The sequence below is a fragment of the Oncorhynchus kisutch genome, linkage group LG9 (assembly GCF_002021735.2).
Source record: "Oncorhynchus kisutch isolate 150728-3 linkage group LG9, Okis_V2, whole genome shotgun sequence".
NCBI lineage: Eukaryota > Metazoa > Chordata > Actinopteri > Salmoniformes > Salmonidae > Oncorhynchus > Oncorhynchus kisutch.
Window position 1 is genome coordinate 40,106,922 of NC_034182.2, and position 22,500 is coordinate 40,129,421.

Below are 22,500 nucleotides of genomic sequence, written 5' to 3' on the forward strand. Positions count from 1 at the left end.
CAATACTAACATAATCAATACTAATATAATCAATACTAACATAATCAATACTAACATAATCAATACTAATATAATCAATACTAACATAATCAATACTAACATATTCAATACTAACATAATCAATACTAACATAATCAATACTAACATAATCAATACTAACATAATCAATACTAACATAATCAATACTAATATAATCAATACTAACATAATCAATACTAACACAATCAATACTAACATAATCAATACTAACATAATCAATACTAACATAATCAATACTAACATAATCAATACTAACATAATCAATGCTAATATAATCAATACTAATATAATCAATACTAACATAATCAATACTAATATAATCAATACTAACATAATCAATACTAACATAATCAATACTAACATAATCAATACTAACATAATCAATACTAACATAATCAATACTGACATAATCAATACTGACATAATCAATACTAACATAATCAATACTAACATAATCAATACTAACATAATCAATACTAATATAATCAATACTAATATAATCCATACTAACATAATCAATACTAACATAATCAATACTAGCATAATCAATACTAACATAATCAATACTAACATAATCAATACTAACATAATCAATACTAACATAATCAATACTAACATAATCAATACTAATATAATCAATACTAATATAATCCATACTAACATAATCAATACTAACATAATCAATACTAACATAATCAATACTAACATAATCAATACTAACATAATCAATACTAATATAATAATACAAGCTGAAAGAATAACATAGAACACGTTGACAGAACAGTCTATGATAAATATAACAGTACAGTCTGATACAGTTTACAGTACAGTCTATGATAAATATAACAGAACAGTCTATGATAAAGTTGACAGTACAGTCTGATACAGTTTACAGTACAGTCTATGATAAAGTTGACAGTACAGTCTATGATACAGTTGACAGTACAGTCTATGAACAGTCTATGATAAAGTTGACAGTACAGTCTATGATAAAGTTGACAGTACTGTCTATGAACAGTCTATGATAAAGTTTACAGTACAGTCTATGATAAAGTTTACAGTACAGTCTATGATAAAGTTGACAGTACAGTCTATGATAAAGTTGACAGTACAGTCTATGAACAGTCTATGATAAAGTTGACAGTACTGTCTATGAACAGTCTATGGTACAGATACAAGTAGATGAATATTCGACTGCAACCACGACTTGCCTTCCCCTCTCCACACTTGGTGCCGGTCATGACGAGGCCCGGGTCAGGGAGGTCCCCTTGTCCATCCTGGGTGGTGTAGACATATGTCCCCCTGCACTTCACCTCCATGCCGTCTGTCCGGATGGTGGTGTCTATGGACACTGCGTTGGTGCCCTTCGGCTTCTTGGCCGCGCTGTGGCACTGGATCTTCCCGCACTTGGCGTCGCTGGGGATCGACGCACAGCGCACATGATCGAATGACGGACACACACACGAGACGCAGACACACGGACAGATGGACGGCGGATGGAAGGACGGACAGACGGACAGACAGACAGACAGACGCATAGGCACACACACAACAATGCATACACGGGGAAAACAAAGACAAGAAGAAGATGACAGTACGATTAATGGCTTTGTGGATGTAAATGACTAAGCCTCGTACTTTATCTAAACGTCTTCATTGGATGAGGGCATATTAAAAATAAAAAACACTGATTTAACCTGATTTAACTCCAGGATCAGGCACAGGTAATGTAGTTATATTGTAGTTATAATGTAGTTATATTGTAGTTATATTGTAGTTATAATGTAGTTATATTGTAGTTATAATGTAGTTATATATTGTAGTTATATTGTAGTTATATTGTAGTTGAATTGTAGTTGAAATGTAGTTGAATTGTAGTTATATTGTAGTTATATTGTAGTTATATTGTAGTTATATTGTAGTTATATTGTAGTTATAATGTAGTTATATTGTAGTTATAATGTAGTTATATTGTAGTTATAATGTAGTTATATATTGTAGTTATATTGTAGTTATATTGTAGTTATAATGTAGTTATATTGTAGTTATATTGTAGTTGAATTGTAGTTATAATGTAGTTATATTGTAGTTGAATTGTAGTTGAATAGTAGTTGAATTGTAGTTATATTGTAGTTATATTGTAGTTATATTGTAGTTACATTGTAGTTGAATTGTAGTTGAATTGTAGTTATATTGTAGTTATAATGTAGTTATATTGTAGTTGAATTGTAGTTATATTGTAGTTATAATGTAGTTATATTGTAGTTATAATGTAGTTATATTGTAGTACAGGGTAGCCTAGTGGTTAGAGCATTGGACTAGTAACCGAAAGGTTGTAAGTTCAAATCCCCGAGCTGACAAGGTACAAATCTGTCGTTCTGCCCCTGAACAGGCAGTTAACCCACTGTTCCTAGGCCGTCATTGAAAATAAGAATTTGTTCTTAACTGACTTTCCTAGTTAAATAAAGGTAAAATAAAAAATAAATAAAATATTGGTTATATTGTAGTTGAATTGTAGTTATATTGTAGTTGAATTGTAGTTGAATTGTAGTTGAATTGTAGTTATATTGTAGTTATATTGTAGTTGAATTGTAGTTATATTGTAGTTATAATGTAGTTATATTGTAGTTGAATTGTAGTTGAATTGTAGTTGAATTGTAGTTGAATTGTAGTTACATTGTAGTTATATTGTAGTTATAATGTAGTTATATTGTAGTTATATTGTAGTTACATTGTAGTTATATTGTAGTTACATTGTAGTTATAATGTAGTTATATTGTAGTTATATTGTAGTTGAATTGTAGTTGAATTGTAGTTATATTGTAGTTATATTGTAGTTATATTGGTTATATTGGTTATATTGTAGTTATAATGTAGTTATATTGTAGTTATAATGTAGTTATATTGTAGTTATATTGTAGTTGAATTGTAGTTGAATTGTAGTTGAATTGTAGTTATATTGTAGTTATAATGTAGTTATATTGTAGTTATATTGTAGTTACATTGTAGTTATATTGTAGTTACATTGTAGTTATAATGTAGTTATATTGTAGTTGAATTGTAGTTGAATTGTAGTTATATTGTAGTTATATTGGTTATATTGGTTATATTGTAGTTATAATGTAGTTATATTGTAGTTATAATGTAGTTATATTGTAGTTATATTGTAGTTGAATTGTAGTTATAATGTAGTTATATTGTAGTTATATTGTAGTTGAATTGTAGTTGAATTGTAGTTGAATTGTAGTTATATTGTAGTTATATTGCAGTTATAATGTAGTTATATATTGTAGTTATATTGTAGTTATATTGTAGTTACATTGTAGTTATATTGTAGTTATATTGTAGTTACATTGTAGTTATATTGTAGTTATATTGTAGTTATATTGTAGTTGAATTGTAGTTATAATGTAGTTATATTGGTTATATTGTAGTTATATTGTAGTTATATTGTAGTTATATTGTAGCTATATTGGAACTACTATGCCGTGTTATTGTAGGTTTACAAGAGGACATCGTTTCCCACTCAAACCTTTTTTCGCACTTCATGTAGTTTCCCTGACCGTCCTTCCCACAGTTTCCAAACGCGTTCCCTGCTGCGTTGACGTCTTGAAAGCAGGCGTCGTGCGCTGGCCGGGCACCTGGGACAAAAAAAAAATCCATAGTGTAAAATAAAAGTTACTATAGCAACCACTCACTCATGAGAAAAGCCATTACGCCCCATACAGGGGTGCTTACAGTCACTATCAAGGAGCAAACCGTTTGAGCTACTTGAGTCACCATGATGTTTGCACCTCTAAGAATGACAGACAGAATATATATATATATTTGTTTCTTTTTAAAGGATAAAATTAAATAAAATTATTTTGATTTTGTTATGTCCAAAAAGAATATTCTGGAAAAAAAAGAGAACTTCTTCAAAACGCATCATCATCACATTTTATATTTGTTACTGAAAGTGCTCTGTATTAAAAACGGGACTACTGACATGCACACTGTTTTGGGAATCCCTATTAACAGTGGACTAAGGAAGAAAATACTAAAATAAGTTTTAGGTAAATAGTCCTTTTTTCTAAAGCATTGAACTGCGATGGATGACTAATGCTGTACTACATGTTACCCAACGTTCTATTGTAGTTTAAAGGTGTAGATCGTCATGGCGATCTGTGTTCTGTACGTGAGGAGGAAAGCCGATACATCACTACCCATGATGCAGATGGAGAGAGAGAGAGAGAGAGAGAGAGAGAGAGAGAGAGAGAGAGAGAAAGGTTGAGGTCCTTATCATCAATTATGTTAATACTGTTTAAAAAGGTGGCTATTCTAATGACTAGCTGGAGTTTCTAAATGCTAAAACGTAACTATGGTACGTGACAAAAGCTCTCCAGGTACTATCTAGGTCTGTGTGTACTCTCTAGGTCTGTGGTACTCTCTAGGTCTGTGGTACTCTCTAGGTCTGTGGTACTCTCTAGGTCTGTGGTACTCTCTAGGTCTGTGGTACTCTCTAGGTCTGTGGTACTCTCTAGGTCTGTGGTACTCTCTAGGTCTGTGTGTACTCTCTAGGTCTGTGTGTACTCTCTAGGTCTGTGTGCACTCTCTAGGTCTGTGGTACTCTCTAGGTCTGTGGTACTCTCTAGGTCTGTGGTACTCTCTAGGTCGGTGGTACTCTCTAGGTCTGTGTGTACTCTCTAGGTCTGTGGTATTCTCTAGGTCTGTGGTACTCTCTAGGTCTGTGATACTCTCTAGGTCTGTGTGTACTCTCTAGGTCTGTGTGTACTCTCTAGGTCTGTGGTACTCTCTAGGTCTGTGGTATTCTCTAGGTCTGTGGTACTCTCTAGGTCTGTGGTACTATCTAGGTCTGTGTGTACTCTCTAGGTCTGTGGTACTCTCTAGGTCTGTGGTACTCTCTAGGTCTGTGGTACTCTCTAGGTCTGTGTGTACTCTCTAGGTCTGTGGTACTCTCTAGGTCTGTGTGTACTCTCTAGGTCTGTGGTACTCTCTAGGTCTGTGGTACTCTCTAGGTCTGTGTGTACTCTCTAGGTCTGTGGTACTCTCTAGGTCTGTGGTACTCTCTAGGTCTGTGGTACTCTCTAGGTCTGTGTGTACTCTCTAGGTCTGTGGTACTCTCTAGGTCTGTGTGTACTCTCTAGGTCTGTGTGTACTCTCTAGGTATGTGTGTACTCTCTAGGTCTGTGGTACTCTCTAGGTCTGTGGTACTCTCTAGGTCTGTGTGTACAGAAACAGAAGATGGGTATGTGTGTGGTAGTGCAGTGTGTGTGTGTGCGTGTGTGTGTGTGTGGTAATGGTGTGTGTGTGTGTGTGTGTGTGTGTGTGTGTGTCTGTGTGTGTGTGTGTGTGTGTGTGTGTGTGTGTGTGTGTGTGTGTGTGTGTGTGTGTGTGTGTGTGTGTGTGTGTGTGTGTGTGTGTGCTAATGCAGTGGGTGTATAGGCTACAGGCTAAGACGGGCGCAGTACTATATTTCACGAGCAGAAGTGCCAATTTCACGACCAAAGTAATTCATTGTGAAATTAGTTAGCCGAGTACCAACCGTTAACGAGATAATACTGAGGTTTCTGATTGGATGGTACAACTGTCCAAGTTCCAATATATCCCTGTAGCTCGGGTTGGCAGAGCGCGGCACTTGCAACGCCAAGCTAGTGGGTTCGTATTCCCGGGAGCTTCCATACCCAGCCATGACTGTATATCGTCTTGGATGAAAGCATCTGCAAAAACCTCCGATTTTATTACTATGCATATGTGTGCAGTGTAAAAGAGGGCCGTCTCTATTCTGGTGTGTAAAGTACCCGTATGTTTACATGGTTATATAGAGGCCGTCTCTATTCTGGTGTGTAACGTACCCGTATGTTTACATGGTTATATAGAGGCCGTCTCTATTCTGGTGTGTAAAGTACCCGTATGTTTACATGGTTATATAGAGGCCGTCTCTATTCTGGTGTGTAACGTACCCGTATGTTTACATGGTTATATAGAGGCCGTCTCTATTCTGGTGTGTAACGTACCCGTATGTTTACATGGTTATATAGAGGCCGTCCCTATTCTGGTGTGTAACGTACCCGTATGTTTACATGGTTATATAGGGGCCGTCTCTATTCTGGTGTGTAACGTACCCGTATGTTTACATGGTTATATAGAGGCCGTCTCTATTCTGGTGTGTAACGTACCCGTATGTTTACATGGTTATATAGAGGCCGTCTCTATTCTGGTGTGTAACGTACCCGTATGTTTACATGGTTATATAGAGGCCGTCTCTATTCTGGTGTGTAACGTACCCGTATGTTTACATGGTTATATAGAGGCTGTCTCTATCGTGGTGTGTAACGTACCCGTATGTTTACATGGTTATATAGGGGCCGTCCATCCCTATCGTGGTGTGTAACGTACCCGTATGTTTACATGGTTATATAGAGGCCGTCCCTATTCTGGTGTGTAACGTACCAGTATGTTTACATGGTTATATAGGGGCCGTCTCTATTCTGGTGTGTAACGTACCAGTATGTTTACATGGTTATATAGAGGCCGTCTCTATTCTGGTGTGTAAAGTACCCGTATGTTTACATGGTTATATAGAGGCCGTCTCTATTCTGGTGTGTAACGTACCAGTATGTTTACATGGTTATATAGAGGCCGTCTCTATTCTGGTGTGTAACGTACCCGTATGTTTACATGGTTATATAGAGGCCGTCCCTATTTTGGTGTGTAACGTACCAGTATGTTTACATGGTTATATAGGGGCCGTCTCTATTCTGATGTGTAACGTACCAGTATGTTTACATGGTTATATAGAGGCCGTCTCTATTCTGGTGTGTAAAGTACCCGTATGTTTACATGGTTATATAGAGGCCGTCTCTATTCTGGTGTGTAACGTACCAGTATGTTTACATGGTTATATAGAGGCCGTCTCTATTCTGGTGTGTAAAGTACCCGTATGTTTACATGGTTATATAGAGGCCGTCTCTATTCTGGTGTGTAACGTACCCGTATGTTTACATCGTTATATAGAGGCCGTCCATCCCTATCGTGGTGTGTAACGTACCCGTATGTTTACATGGTTATATAGGGGCCGTCCATCCCTATCGTGGTGTGTAACGTACCCGTATGTTTACATGGTTATATAGGGGCCGTCTCTATTCTGGTGTGTAACGTACCAGTATGTTTACATGGTTATATAGGGGCCGTCTCTATTCTGGTGTGTAACGTACCAGTATGTTTACATGGTTATATAGAGGCCGTCTCTATTCTGGTGTGTAACGTACCAGTATGTTTACATGGTTATATAGGGGCCGTCCATCCCTACCGTAACCCCACAGCTGCAGACACTGCTGTTCGTGGGTCAGACACATGCCGTTGTAGCAGTAGGCGTGACCATACTGGCAGGAGGATCCATCCAGCAGGTAAACGTTGGACGGGCAGTAGGGAGAGCCACCAGTGCAGTACTCTGGCAGGTCGCACGCTCCCGCAGGACCACGACACATGGTACCTGCCTGCTTCAGCTGGGGGAGAGGAGGGCAAAACCAAGGAGAGAGGAGGGGGGGGGGGGGGATTCAGTATGACGTACTTGCTTTAAAGACCATTCAGTACATGATTAACTACAGAGGGATTTAAATAAATGATTCAATCATATGAATACATAGAGATAAGGGTTATGATCATCTTAAGGAGATAAAAAATCTTTGTTCTACTTTTAAAAGACTCACAGAAGAAGTTGTTATCCTCATTAACATGAAACAAAAAACAGGAAAGTTTAAACTTGAGACGATACATAATTATTGATCAGAGAGCATATTGATCGGAGAGGAGAAGTATATATTATTGATCAGAGAGGTTATTGATCAGACAGGAGAAGTAGAGGTTATTGATCAGACAGGAGAAGTAGAGGTTATTGATCAGACAGAAGACGTAGAGGTTATTTATCAGACAGGAGAAGTAGAGGTTATTGATCAGAGAGGAGAATTAGAGGTTATTGAGCAAAGAAGAGAAGTAGAGGTTATTGATCAGAGAGGTTATTGATCAGACAGGAGAAGTAGAGGTTATTGATCAGATAGGAGAAGTAGAGGTTATTGATCAGACAGGAGAAGTAGAGGTTATTGATCAGAGGAGAAGTAGAGGTTATTGATCAGAGAGGAGAAGTAGAGGATATTGATCAGAGATGATGTTGATCAGACAGGAGAAGTAGAGGTTATTGATCAGAGAGGTTATTGATCAGACAGGAGAAGTAGAGGTTATTTATCAGACAGGAGAAGTAGGGGATATTGATCAGACAGGAGAAGTAGAGGTTATTGATCAGAGAGGTTATTGATCAGAGGAGAAGTAGAGGTTATTGATCAGAGAGGAGAAGTAGAGGATATTGATCAGAGATGATGTTGATCAGACAGGAGAAGTAGAGGTTATTGATCAGAGAGGTTATTGATCAGACAGGAGAAGTAGAGGTTATTTATCAGACAGGAGAAGTAGGGGATATTTATCAGACAGGAGAAGTAGAGGTTATTGATCAGAGAGGTTATTGATCAGACAGGAGACGTAGAGGTTATTGATCAGAGAGGTTATTGATCAGACAGGAGAAGTAGAGGTTATTTATCAGACAGGAGAAGTAGAGGTTATTGAGCAAAGAGGAGAAGTCGAGGTTATTGATCAGACAGGAGAAGTAGAGGTTATTGATCAGAGGTTCTTGATCAGACAGGAGAAGTAGAAGCTATTGATCAGAGGTTATTGACCAGACAGGAGAAGTAGAAGCTATTGATCAGAGGTTATTGACCAGACAGGAGAAGTAGAGGTTATTTTAAGTGCTTTAAGTGAGATGACAACCCTCGTGTGTGTGTGTGTTTTATACCTTACAGCCCTCGTGTGTGTGTATGTTTTATACCTTACAGCCCTCGTGTGTGTGTGTGTTTTATACCTTACAGCCCTCGTGTGTGTGTATGTTTTATACCTTACAGCCCTCGTGTGTGTGTATGTTTTATACCTTACAGCCCTCGTGTGTGTGTGTGTTTTATACCTTACAACCCTTGTGTGTGTGTGTGTTTTATACCTTACAGCCCTCGTGTGTGTGTGTGTTTTATACCTTACAACCCTCGTGTGTGTGTGTGTTTTATACCTTACAGCCCTCGTGTGTGTGTATGTTTTATACCTTACAGCCCTCGTGTGTGTGTGTGTTTTATACCTTACAACCCTCGTGTGTGTGTGTGTTTCATACCTTACAGCCCTCGTGTGTGTGTGTGTTTTATACCTTACAGCCCTCGTGTGTGTGTGTGTTTCATACCTTACAGCCCTCGTGTGTGTGTGTGTTTTATACCTTACAGCCCTCGTGTGTGTGTGTGTTTCATACCTTACAGCCCTCGTGTGTGTGTGTGTTTTATACCTTACAGCCCTCGTGTGTGTGTGTGTTTCATACCTTACAGCCCTCGTGTGTGTGTGTGTTTCATACCTTACAGCCCTCGTGTGTGTGTGTGCTTTATACCTTACAGCCCTCGTGTGTGTGTGTGTTTTATACCTTACAGCCCTCGTGTGTGTGTATGTTTTATACCTTACAACCCTTGTGTGTGTGTGTGTTTTATACCTTACAGCCCTCGTGTGTGTGTGTGTTTTATACCTTACAGCCCTCGTGTGTGTGTGTGTTTTATACCTTACAGCCCTCGTGTGTGTGTGTGTTTTATACCTTACAGCCCTTTTGTGTGTGTGTGTTTCATACCTTACAGCCCTCATGTGTGTGTGTGTGTGCTTCATAACTTACAGCTGTCGTGTGTGTGTGTTTCATACCTTACAGCCCTCGCAACACACCCCGTGGGCGCACTGAGCCTCTGCCTTCAGACTGCAGTTGTTGGCATTGCAGCAGTCATTACTGCACTCCTATAGATAAAATACACACACACACACACACACACACACACACACACACACACACACACACACACACACACACACACACACACACACACACACACACACACACACAGTTACCACGTTTAGCCAAATCAATGAGGCACGACCTTGTGCCCACACAAACACACACATTCGGTTCACATCCCAACTCCTCTGCTCTTTGACTCTGTCTCCAGTTGTGGCGTGGGGTGACAGCACTGATCGACACGTCAAAGTTTTGGAGATGGAGGAAGTGGAAAAAGACATCCAACCGCACAGAACGCTGTCATACAGAGATGAAAATGACATCTCTTCCCCGTTGCCATGGCGTTCCGTACCGCCGTCGAGCCACAGATATTCTAAACTCGACGTGGGAGTTGAAGGATGAGAAACGGCAATTATACCGCAGGGAGAGAATGGATCAGGGAGAGAGAGAGAGAGAGACAGAGAGAGAGAGAGAGAGACAGAGAGAGAGAGAGAGAGAGAGAGAGAGAGAGAGAGAGAGAGAGAGAGAAAGAGACTACACAGAGGAAAAGAAACACTATATCAACCTCCCAGACAGACCCCCTGTGGTGTTTAGAGTAAATCAGTGTTCCAGTTAGAATGCGTCAAGGTGACTTCCAGTACTAGACAGTTTTCATAGCGTACTTTCCAAAATAAAATAATTTTAAAAAGTTCCTTGGAAGAGCTGAGAAATGGGAAAGTTGGGATATGATTGACAAGGTTGGAAATAAAAACAGTTTTTTTTTTTTGCCAAGCATACGTTTGTCTGCGTGTGTGGCAATGTGTAATAACGTAAATTCTTCTGAAGCGACGGGATACTAAAAGACGACACCATGAAGTGAGCATTCTGGTGCTGTGTCAAAACAGGTGGCTTCTTGTCAGACGGCTGCGGTATCTGCTGAAACAGAGCAGTACCTTCTCCTCCATACAGCTACACTATTATCTGGTATCTGCTGAAACAGAGCAGTACCTTCTCCTCCATACAGCTACACTGATATCTGGTATCTGCTGAAACAGAGCAGTACCTTCTCCTCCATACAGCTACACTGATATCTGGTATCTGCTGAAACAGAGCAGTACCTTCTCCTCCATACAGCTACACTGATATCTGGTATCTGCCGACACCGATTCACTGCCAGTTGTGATTTAAGTCAAAACAGCCTCCACATCATCAGCATTTCTGTCAGCTAGAAATGAACCTCTCCCTGTTTTCAATTCACACTTCCTCACAAATTAAGCCAAAGAGGTTTTACTTACTTACCTGTAATTCCATAAAAGTAAAAACAACAATTCCCAAAGCAAAGTCCCTAGAAAACTTTTTAAACAAATTGTTTTACCGACTCAAAGGATTCTGGATGATTGACAGACACAATATCAAACATAAGTGGCGATATGCTAAGTCGCTCGGCGTGTCTGAGGTGAGGGATCCTAACGGCTAATAGAGCGGAAGGCTTGTCTCACCTCTGGCTCTCCGCAGTCGCACTCTTCTCCGTCCTCCACAAAGCCGTTGCCGCACCTCTTGCCCCCGACCAGGTCCTTCATGTCGGGCATGTTGAAGAGGCACATCCCTCCTCCCTTCTGGAAGTAGTTGTCCAGGTCCAGCTTACTGCAGCGGCTGAACACCCGGGGAAATGGATGCCTATTGGCGAAAAGAGGGCAAACATTACAAAGATTCACAATGCAGAATATCATTGTGAACAGTTGCCATCATGTTCAGTTTCAGAGTGTGTTCTTTAGAGCGGCGGCCATCTTGGATGTCTAGGTGACCATTTTGGATCTCTGGTAGCCATGTTGGATCTAAAAACCTGTTCATTCTTACCCGGTGGCAGCAGCCATCACGCAGCCCCCTTGCTCCGCAGTCGCCTCCACACAGCAGCCCTCGTGGTCGTGGCTCATCCCAAAATTATGTCCGATTTCGTGGGCCATGGTGGCGGCAGCTCCGATGGGTAAATCCGAATGGTCCTGAGGGACCACATTAGCAAAAAGGACTCATTTGTATGGGATTAAGCATTAACAGCAAAAACACCTAGTCTCAATTCAACAGGTTTAAAAAGCTTTCACAAATCTTTCCCTTTCAGACTATCTTACAATTCACTGAAACGGACCAACACATAGACCCGCGGTGCCCCCTGTATATAGCCCCGCACATGCTGGTTCTACCTGGTCTACTGTCTGATGTCACGTGGTTGGTGATAAACTGTTGTACAACGAGGGAAATGTAAAACGATTCAGAGTCCAGCTGAACGGCAAAGAATACTAATCACTAATTTAGGTGGGGGTCGGTCTGTGTCAAAGAACTAGGATGACCTAATCCATTGAGGTCACGCTACTCCTGACACCCGACAAACCAAGACCTCTCCCGTGCCTTTTCTCTTTGGCTAGTGGCTATCCGCGATTCCTTGGGACGTCCATACCCCCTAAACTCTAACCCTTAACCCCTAACCCTACCCATAACCCTAACCTGACCCCTGACCTTAGTAAAGGTTTTAAATTTAAACTGCATTGGGAGGACGTCAGAGTGGGACATCACAAGGAACCAGTCTAAACTGTTCAATTTCTCAGTTCTGTTGTGTCTAGGTGGGTCATGGATATATATATATATATATATATATATATATATATAAATACCTGCTGTCATGTTAGGATCACACTACCCCCCACTACCTCGGAGAACTGAACCAGTAGAGCCTATTAGAGGCTAATCAAGTGTGGAAGAGCTATCGATTTCTCTGGCCCACAGAAACACACAGGTATGGAGACACACACACACACACACACACACACACAGAGACAGACACACACACAATATATAATGTGAAGAGTCACAAAGATACACACACTATACATAATGTGAAGAGCCATACACACGCACACACGACACACACACACACACACACACAGAGACACACACACACACACACAATATATATATAATGTGAAGAGTCACAAAGATACACAAACACACACACACTATACATAATGTGAAGAGCCATACACACACACACAAACACACACACACACAATATATAATGTGAAGAGTCACAAACACACACACACTATACATAATGTGAAGAGCCATACACACGCACACACGACACACACGCACACACACATTTCTCCTCCACCCTAGCCACCCAACTCACCACATTAATGCCTCCAGAGTTCTCCAGACTACACATCCCCTCCAGCGGTGCCATCCCTATGGTGGTCCCTTTAAATATCACTCCCCTGAAGAAGAAAAAACTATCACTTCACCTTCATTTTTTTCTCTCTCTCAGTTCAGTATGGACGTGCTCGGGCACGGAGGGATCTGGGACGATTGCACTTTAATTACACAGAACAGTCTAGTAGTGGAAGGATGACATCCTTCTCTGAGACCTTTCTCAGAGCGCCTCAGGGGGGCTATGCAATGACGTCTCTTGGAGCTTGTTGTCACTTAAGATTCCCGAAACAAATCAAAAAAGCTGCTCCTTAAAATTAGAACCACTAGCCAGGTGCTGGAAACTAATTACCTCCAGCGAAGAGGCCTCCAATTTACTGTTTACGGATGACTGTGTGTTTGGCAGTCAAGCTGTGCCATTGTGTGTGTGTGTGTGTGTGTGTGTGTGTGTGTGTGTGTTTGGCAGTCAAGCTGTGCCATGGTGTGTGTGTGTGTGTGTGTGTGTTTGGCAGTCAAGCTGTGCAATGTTGTGTGTGTGTGTGTGTGTGTGTGTGTGTGTGTGTGTGTGTGTGTGTGTGTGTGTGTGTGTGTGTGTGTGTGTGTGTGTGTGTGTGTGTGTGTGTGTGTGTGTGTGTGTGTGTGTGAGTGTGCGTGCGTGCGTGCGTGTATTTGGCAGACTCACTGAGCTGTGATGTTCTAATTACACCTAACTGAGCTGTGATGTTCTAATTACACCTAACTGAGCAGTGATGTTCTAATTACACCTAACTGAGCAGTGATGTTCTAATTACACCTAACTGAGCTGTGATGTTCTAATTACACCTAATTACACCTAACTGAGCAGTGATGTTCTAATTACACCTAACTGAGCTGTGATGTTCTAATTACACCTAATTACACCTACCTGAGCTGTGATGTTCTAATTACACCTAACTGAGCTGTGATGTTCTAATTACACCTAATTACACCTACCTGAGCAGTGATGTTCTAATTACACCTAACTGAGCTGTGATGTTCTAATTACACCTAATTACACCTACCTGAGCTGTGATGTTCTAATTACACCTAACTGAGCTGTGATGTTCTAATTACACCTAACTGAGCTGTGATGTTCTAATTACACCTAACTGAGCTGTGATGTTCTAATTACACCTAACTGAGCTGTGATGTTCTAATTACACCTAATTACACCTAATTACACCTAACTGAGCTGTAATGTTCTAATTACACCTAATTACACCTAACTGAGCTGCAATGTTCTAATTACACCTAATTACACCTAACTGAGCTGTGATGTTCTAATTACACCTAATTACACCTAACTGAGCTGTAATGTTCTAATTACACCTAATTACAGCTAACTGAGCTGTGATGTTCTAATTACACCTAATTACACCTAACTGAGCTGTAATGTTCTAATTACACCCAATTACACCTAACTGAGCTGTGATGTTCTAATTACACCTAACTGAGCAGTGATGTTCTAATTACACCTAACTGAGCAGTGATGTTCTAATTACACCTAACTGAGCTGTGATGTTCTAATTACACCTAACTGAGCTGCGATGTTCTAATTACACCTAATTACACCTAATTACACATAACTGAGCTGTGATGTTCTATTTACACCTAATTACACCTAACTGAGCTGTGATGTTCTAATTACACCTAACTGAGCTGTGATGTTCTAATTACACCTAATGACACCTAACTGAGCTGTGATGTTCTAATTACACCTAATGACACCTAACTGAGCTGTGATGTTCTAATTACACCTAATTACACCTAATTACACCTAATTACACATAACTGAGCTGTGATGTTCTATTTACACCTAATTACACCTAACTGAGCTGTGATGTTCTAATTACACCTAATTACACCTAACTGAGCTGTGATGTTCTAATTACACCTAATGACACCTAACTGAGCTGTGATGTTCTAATTACACCTACAGTGCCTTGCGAAAGTATTCGGCCCCCTTGAACTTTGCGACCTTTTGCCACATTTCAGGCTTCAAACATAAAGATATAAAACTGTATTTTTTTGTGAAGAATCAACAACAAGTGGGACACAATCATGAAGTGGAACGACATTTATTGGATATTTCAAACTTTTTTAACAGATCAAAAACTGAAAAATTGGGCGTGCAAAATTATTCAGCCCCTTTACTTTCAGTGCAGCAAACTCTCTCCAGAAGTTCAGTGAGGATCTCTGAATGATCCAATGTTGACCTAAATGACTAATGATGATAAATACAATCCACCCGTGTGTAATCAAGTCTCCGTATGAATGCACCTGCACTGTGATAGTCTCAGAGGTCCGTTAAAAGCGCAGAGGGCATCATGAAGAACAAGAAGAAGTTTAAAGCCGGATTTGGATACAAAAAGATTTCCCAAGCTTTAAACATCCCAAGGAGCAATGTGCAAGCGATAATATTGAAATGGAAGGAGTATCAGACCACTGCAAATCTACCAAGACCTGGCCGTCCCTCTAAACTTTCAGCTCATACAAGGAGAAGACTGATCAGAGATGCAGCCAAGAGGCCCATGATCACTCTGGATGAACTGCAGAGATCTACAGCTGAGGTGGGAGACTCTGTCCATAGGACAACAATCAGTCGTATATTGCACAAATCTGGCCTTTATGGAAGAGTGGCAAGAAGAAAGCCATTTCTTAAAGATATCCATAAAAAGTGTAGTTTAAAGTTTGCCACAAGCCACCTGGGAGACACACCAAACATGTGGAAGAAGGTGCTCTGGTCAGATGAAACCAAAATTGAACTTTTTGGCAACAATGCAAAACGTTATGTTTGGCGTAAAAGCAACACAGCTCATCACCCTGAACATAGCATCCCCACTGTCAAACATGGTGGTGGCAGCATCATGGTTTGGGCCTGCTTTTCTTCAGCAGGGACAGGGAAGATGGTTAAAATTGATGGGAAGATGGATGGAGCCAAATACAGGACCATTCTGGAAGAAAACCTGATGGAGTCTGCAAAAGACCTGAGACTGGGACGGAGATTTGTCTTCCAACAAGACAATGATCCAAAACATAAAGCAAAATCTACAATGGAATGGTTCAAAAATAAACATGTCCAGGTGTTAGAATGGCCAAGTCAAAGTCCAGACCTGAATCCAATCGAGAATCTGTGGAAAGAACTGAAAACTGCTGTTCACAAATGCTCTCCATCCAACCTCGCTGAGCTCGAGCTGTTTTGCAAGGAGGAATGGGAAAAAATTTCAGTCTCTCGATGTGCAAAACTGATAGAGACATACCCCAAGTGACTTACAGCTGTAATCGCAGCAAAAGGTGGCGCTACAAAGTATTAACTTAAGGGGGCTGAATAATTTTGCACGCCCAATTTTTCAGTGTTTGATTTGTTAAAAAGTTTTAAATATCCAATAAATGTCGTTCCACTTCATGATTGTGTCCCACTTGTTGTTGATTCTTCACAAAAAAATACAGTTTTATATCTTTATGTTTGAAGCCTGAAATGTGGCAAAAGGTCGCAAAGTTCAAGGGGGCCGAATACTTTCGCAAGGCACTGTAACTGAGCTGTGATGTTCTAATTACACCTAACTGAGCTGTGATGTTCTAATTACACCTAATTACACCTAACTGAGCTGCAATGTTCTAATTACACCTAACTGAGCTGTGATGTTCTAATTACACCTAACTGAGCAGTGATGTTCTAATTACACCTAATTACACCTAATGACACCTAACTGAGCTGTGATGTTCTAATTACACCTAACTGAGCTGTGATGTTCTAATTACACCTAACTGAGCTGTGATGTTCTAATTACACCTAACTGAGCTGCGATGTTCTAATTTTGGGCAGGGGGAGGGATTTACACTGCTGCTACTCGCTGTTTATTATCTATGCATGGTCACTTTACCCTATATGTACAGTGCCTAGCAAAAGTATTCACCCCCTTGGTGTTTTTCTTATTTTTTTGCATTACAACCTGTAATTTAAATGGATTTTTATTTGGATTTCATGACATGGACACAAAATAGTCAAAATTGGTGAAGTGAAATGAAAAAAAATAACTTGTTTCAAAAAATTATACAAAATAAAAAAGTGAAAAGTGGTGCGTGCATATATATTCACCCAGTATTTATACACCTGTTCTGAAAGGCCCCAGAGTCTGCAACACCTCTAAGCAAGGGGCACCACCAAGCAAGTGGCACCATGAAGACCAAGACCAAACAGGTCAGGGACAAAGTTGTGGAGAAGTACAGAGTTATAAACAAATATCAGAAACTTTGAACATCCCACGGAGCACCATTAAATCCATTATATAAAATATTTTAAGAATATGTCACCACAAGAAACCTGCCAAGAGAGGGCCGCCCACCAAAACTCACGGACCAGGCAACGAGGGCATTAATCAGAGAGACAACAAAGAGACCAAAGATAACCCTGAAGGAGCTGCAAAGCTCTATAGAGGAGATTGGAGTATCTGTCCATAGACCACTTTAAGCCATACATTCCACAGAGCTGGGCTTTACAGAAGAGTGTCGAGAAAAAAGCCATTGCTTCAAGAAAAAAATAAACAAAGACGTCTGATGTTCACCAAAAGGCATGTGGGTGCCTCCCCAAACATATGGAAGAAGGTACTCTGGTCAAATGAGACTAAAATGTAGCTTTTTGGCCATCAAGGAAAACACTATGTCTGGTGCAAATCCAATACCTCTCATCACCCCGAGAATACCATATTTTTACATCGACAGGGACTAGGAAACTGGTCAGAATTGAAGGAATAATGGATGGCGCTAAATACAGGGAAATTCTTGAGGGAAATTTGAGACTGGGATGGAGGTTCACCTTCCAGCAGGACAATGACCCTAAGCATACTGCTAAAGCGACCCTCGAGTGGTTTAAGAGGAAACATTTATATGTCTTGGAATGGCCTAGTCAAAGCCCAGACCTCAATCCAATTGAGAATCTGTGGTATGACTTAAAGATTGCTTTACACCCGCTGAACCCATCCAACTTGAAGGAGCTGGAGCAGTTTTGCCTTGAAGAATGGGCAAAAATCCCAGTGGCTAGATGTGCCAAGATTATAGAGACATACCCCAAGATACTTGCAGCTGTAATTGTAGCAAAAGGTGGCTCTACAAAGTATTGACTTAGGGTGGGGGGGTGAATAGTTATGCACGGTCAAGCTTTCTGTTTTTTTTTGGTCTTATTTTTTGTTTGTTTCACAATAAATAAATATAATTGCATCTTCATAGTGGTAGGCATGGTGTGTAAATCAAATGATACAACCCCACCAAAAATCTATTTTAAATCCAGGTCGTAAGGCAACAAAATAGTAAATGTGCTAAGGGGGGTGAATACTTCCGCAAGCCACTGTACAAATTACCTCAACTAACCTGTGACACATAGACCCGGTAGCGGTGCCCCCTGTATATAGCCCTTACATAGACCCGCGGTGCCCCCTGTATATAGCCCTTACATAGACCCGCTGTGCCCCCTGTATATAGCCCTTACATAGACCCGGTAGCGGTGCCCCCTGTATATAGCCCCGCACATAGACCCGGAAGCGGTGCCCCCTATATATAGCCTCGCACATAGACCCGGGCCCCCTGTATATAGCCCTTACATAGACCCGCGGTGCCCCCTGTATATAGCCCTTACATAGACCCGCTGTGCCCCCTGTATATAGCCTCGCACATAGACCCGGTAGCGGTGCCCCCTGTATATAGCCCCGCACATAGACCCGGAAGCGGTGCCCCCTATATATAGCCTCGCACATAGACCCGGTAGCGGTGCCCCCTGTATATAGCGTCGCACATAGACCCGGTAGCGGTGCCCCCTGTATATAGCCTCGCACATAGACCCGGTAGCGGTGCCCCCTGTATATAGCCTCGAACATAGACCCGGTAGCGGTGCCCCTGTATATAGCCCCGCACATAGACGCGCGGTGCCCCCTGTATATAGCCCCGCACATAGACTCGGTAGCGGTGCCCCCTGTATATAGCCTCGCACATAGACCCGGTAGCGGTGCCCCCTGTATATAGCCTCGAACATAGACCCGGTAGCGGTGCCCCCTGTATATAGCCCCGCACATAGACCCGGTAGCGGTGTCCCCTGTATATAGCCCCGCACATAGACCCGCGGTGCCCCCTGTATATAGCCCTTACATAGACCCGGTAGCGGTGCCCCCTGTATATAGCCCCACACATAGACCCGCGGTGCCCCCTGTATATAGCCTCGCACATAGACCCGGTAGCGGTGCCCCCTGTATATAGCCTCGAACATAGACCCGGTAGCGGTGCCCCCTGTATATAGCCCCGCACATAGACCCGGAAGCGGTGCCCCCTGTATATAGCCTCGCACATAGACCCGGTAGCGGTGCCCCCTGTATATAGCCTCGAACATAGACCCGGTAGCGGTGCCCCCTGTATATAGCCCCGCACATAGACCCGGAAGCGGTGCCCCCTGTATATAGCCTCGCACATAGACCCGGTAGCGGTGCCCCCTGTATATAGCCCCGCACATAGACCCGGAAGCGGTGCCCCCTATATATAGCCTCGCACATAGACCCGGTAGCGGTGCCCCCTGTATATAGCGTCGCACATAGACCCGGTAGCGGTGCCCCCTGTATATAGCCTCGAACATAGACCCGGTAGCGGTGCCCCCTGTATATAGCGTCGCACATAGACCCGGTAGCGGTGCCCCCTGTATATAGCCTCGAACATAGACCCGGTAGAGGTGCCCCCTGTATATAGCCCCGCACATAGACCCGGTAGCGGTGCCCCCTGTATATAGCCCCGCACATAGACCCGCGGTGCCCCCTGTATATAGCCTCGCACATAGACCCGGTAGCGGTGCCCCCTGTATATAGCCTCGCACATAGACCCGCGGTGGCCCCTGTATATAGCCTCGCACATAGACCCGGTAGCGGTGCCCCCTATATATAGCCTCGAACATAGACCCGGTAGCGGTGCCCCCTGTATATAGCCCCGCACATAGACCCGGTAGCGGTGCCCCCTGTATATAGCCCCGCACATAGACCCGCGGTGCCCCCTGTATATAGCCTCGCACATAGACCCAGGTAGCAGTGCCCCCTGTATATAGCCCCGCACATAGACCCGGTAGCGGTGCCCCCTGTATATAGCCCCGCACATAGACCCGGAAGCGGTGCCCCCTGTATATAGCCTCGCACATAGACCCGGTAGCGGTGCCCCCTGTATATAGCCTCGCACATAGACCCGGTAGCGGTGCCCCCTGTATATAGCGTCGCACATAGACCCGGTAGCGGTGCCCCCTGTATATAGCCTCGAACATAGACCCGGTAGCGGTGCCCCCTGTATATAGCGTCGCACATAGACCCGGTAGCGGTGCCCCCTGTATATAGCCTCGAACATAGACCCGGTAGAGGTGCCCCCTGTATATAGCCCCGCACATAGACCCGGTAGCGGTGCCCCTGTATATAGCCCCGCACATAGACCCGCGGTGCCCCCTGTATATAGCCTCGCACATAGACCCGGTAGCGGTGCCCCCTGTATATAGCCTCGCACATAGACCCGCGGTGGCCCCTGTATATAGCCTCGCACATAGACCCGGTAGCGGTGCCCCCTATATATAGCCTCGAACATAGACCCGGTAGCGGTGCCCCCTGTATATAGCCCCGCACATAGACCCGGTAGCGGTGCCCCCTGTATATAGCCCCGCACATAGACCCGCGGTGCCCCCTGTATATAGCCTCGCACATAGACCCAGGTAGCAGTGCCCCCTGTATATAGCCCCGCACATAGACCCGGTAGCGGTGCCCCCTGTATATAGCCCCGCACATAGACCCGGAAGCGGTGCCCCCTGTATATAGCCTCGCACATAGACCCGGTAGCGGTGCCCCCTGTATATAGCCTCGCACATAGACCCGGTAGCGGTGCCCCTTGTATATAGCCCCGGTGCCCCCTTTATATAGCCCCGCACATAGACCTGCGGTGCCCCCTGTATATAGCCCCGCACATAGACCCGCGGTGCCCCCTGTATATAGCCCCGCACATAGACCCGCGGTGCCCCCTGTATATAGCCCTGCACATAGACCCGCGGTGCCCCCTGTATATAGCCCTGCACATAGACCCGCGGTGCCCCCTGTATATAGCCCCGCACATAGACCCGCGGTGCCCCCTGTATATAGCCCTGCACATAGACAAGCGGTGCCCCCTGTATATAGCCCTGCACATAGACCCGCGGTGCCCCCTGTATATAGCCCTGCACATAGACCCGCGGTGCCCCCTCTATATAGCCCTGCACATAGACCCGCGGTGCCCCCTCTATATAGCCCTGCACATAGACCCGCGGTGCCCCCTGTATATAGCCCTGCACATAGACCCGCGGTACCCCCTGTATATAGCCCTGCACATAGACCCGCGGTACCCCCTGTATATAGCCCTGCACATAGACCCGCGGTGCCCCCTGTATATAGCCCTGCACATAGACCCGCGGTGCCCCCTGTATATAGCCCTGCACATAGACCCGCGGTACCCCCTGTATATAGCCCCGTTAGTCTTATTTCATTGTGTTACTGTTTATTTTATTTTGTACTTTATTTTATTGACTGAATATTTTCTTAACTCTATTTTCTTAAAACTGCATTGCTGGTTAAGGGCTGTTGTATTCGGCGCATGTGACAAATAATAATTTTAATTGCTGTCGGGTTAAGAGCGTGTGTGTGTGTGTGTTAGTGATCTTTACTAACGTCAGTAGCTGTGCGTTGTCGTGCTTCTTGCGGGACTTAAGCTTCTGTCTCCACTGTAGGAAGGACCAGAGTGTGGTGTTGGGCTCCTCTGTAATGATGCACTCATCCCTCTCCTTCCATACCTCCAGGCCAATCAGAGGCACCCGGATGTTCAGAGCCCTGTAGAACTGAACCACAACATAACACAACCGCCTGGCATCACTGACAGCAACAGACAACACTCACGGCAACAGGCAACACTCACGGCAACAGATATCACTCACGGCAACAGATATCACTCACGGCAACAGATATCACTCACGGCAACAGGCAACACTCACGGCAACAGATATCACTCACGGCAACAAATATCACTCACGGCAACAGGCAACACTCGCGGCAACAGATATCACTCACGGCAACAAATATCACTCACGGCAACAGATATCACTTTACGGCAACAAATATCACTCACGGCAACAGGCAACACTCGCGGCAACAGATATCACTCACGGCAACAAATATCACTCACGGCAACAGGCAACACACTCGGCAATGGGGTCACACAGAGACATATGTTTTGTTTTTCATTGTGACTAGGGCATTTCTAAATAGACAAATTTAGATTGTTCAAAATCTATCATTTTCAATCACTTTGATCATTCTGATGACACAACAAAGGGCAAAATTGGAAAGGACTAGAAAGACAATTTATCTTAGAAATAT

At 43.0% G+C, this 22,500-nt stretch overlaps 1 protein-coding gene across 1 annotated transcript in view; it reads right to left on the reverse strand.

The window, feature by feature from the left end:
* adam19a (ADAM metallopeptidase domain 19a) overlaps positions 1 to 22,500 on the reverse strand; it is a gene marked incomplete in the record, with an annotated part of 156,714 nt that overhangs the window by 16,923 nt on the left and 117,291 nt on the right. Inside the window, 8 exon segments of the mRNA XM_031832588.1 lie at positions 1,251 to 1,455; positions 3,572 to 3,680; positions 7,352 to 7,547; positions 9,811 to 9,900; positions 11,377 to 11,554; positions 11,735 to 11,877; positions 13,059 to 13,143; positions 21,796 to 21,962. Of these exon segments, the coding sequence (XP_031688448.1) occupies positions 1,251 to 1,455; positions 3,572 to 3,680; positions 7,352 to 7,547; positions 9,811 to 9,900; positions 11,377 to 11,554; positions 11,735 to 11,877; positions 13,059 to 13,143; positions 21,796 to 21,962 (1,173 nt within the window).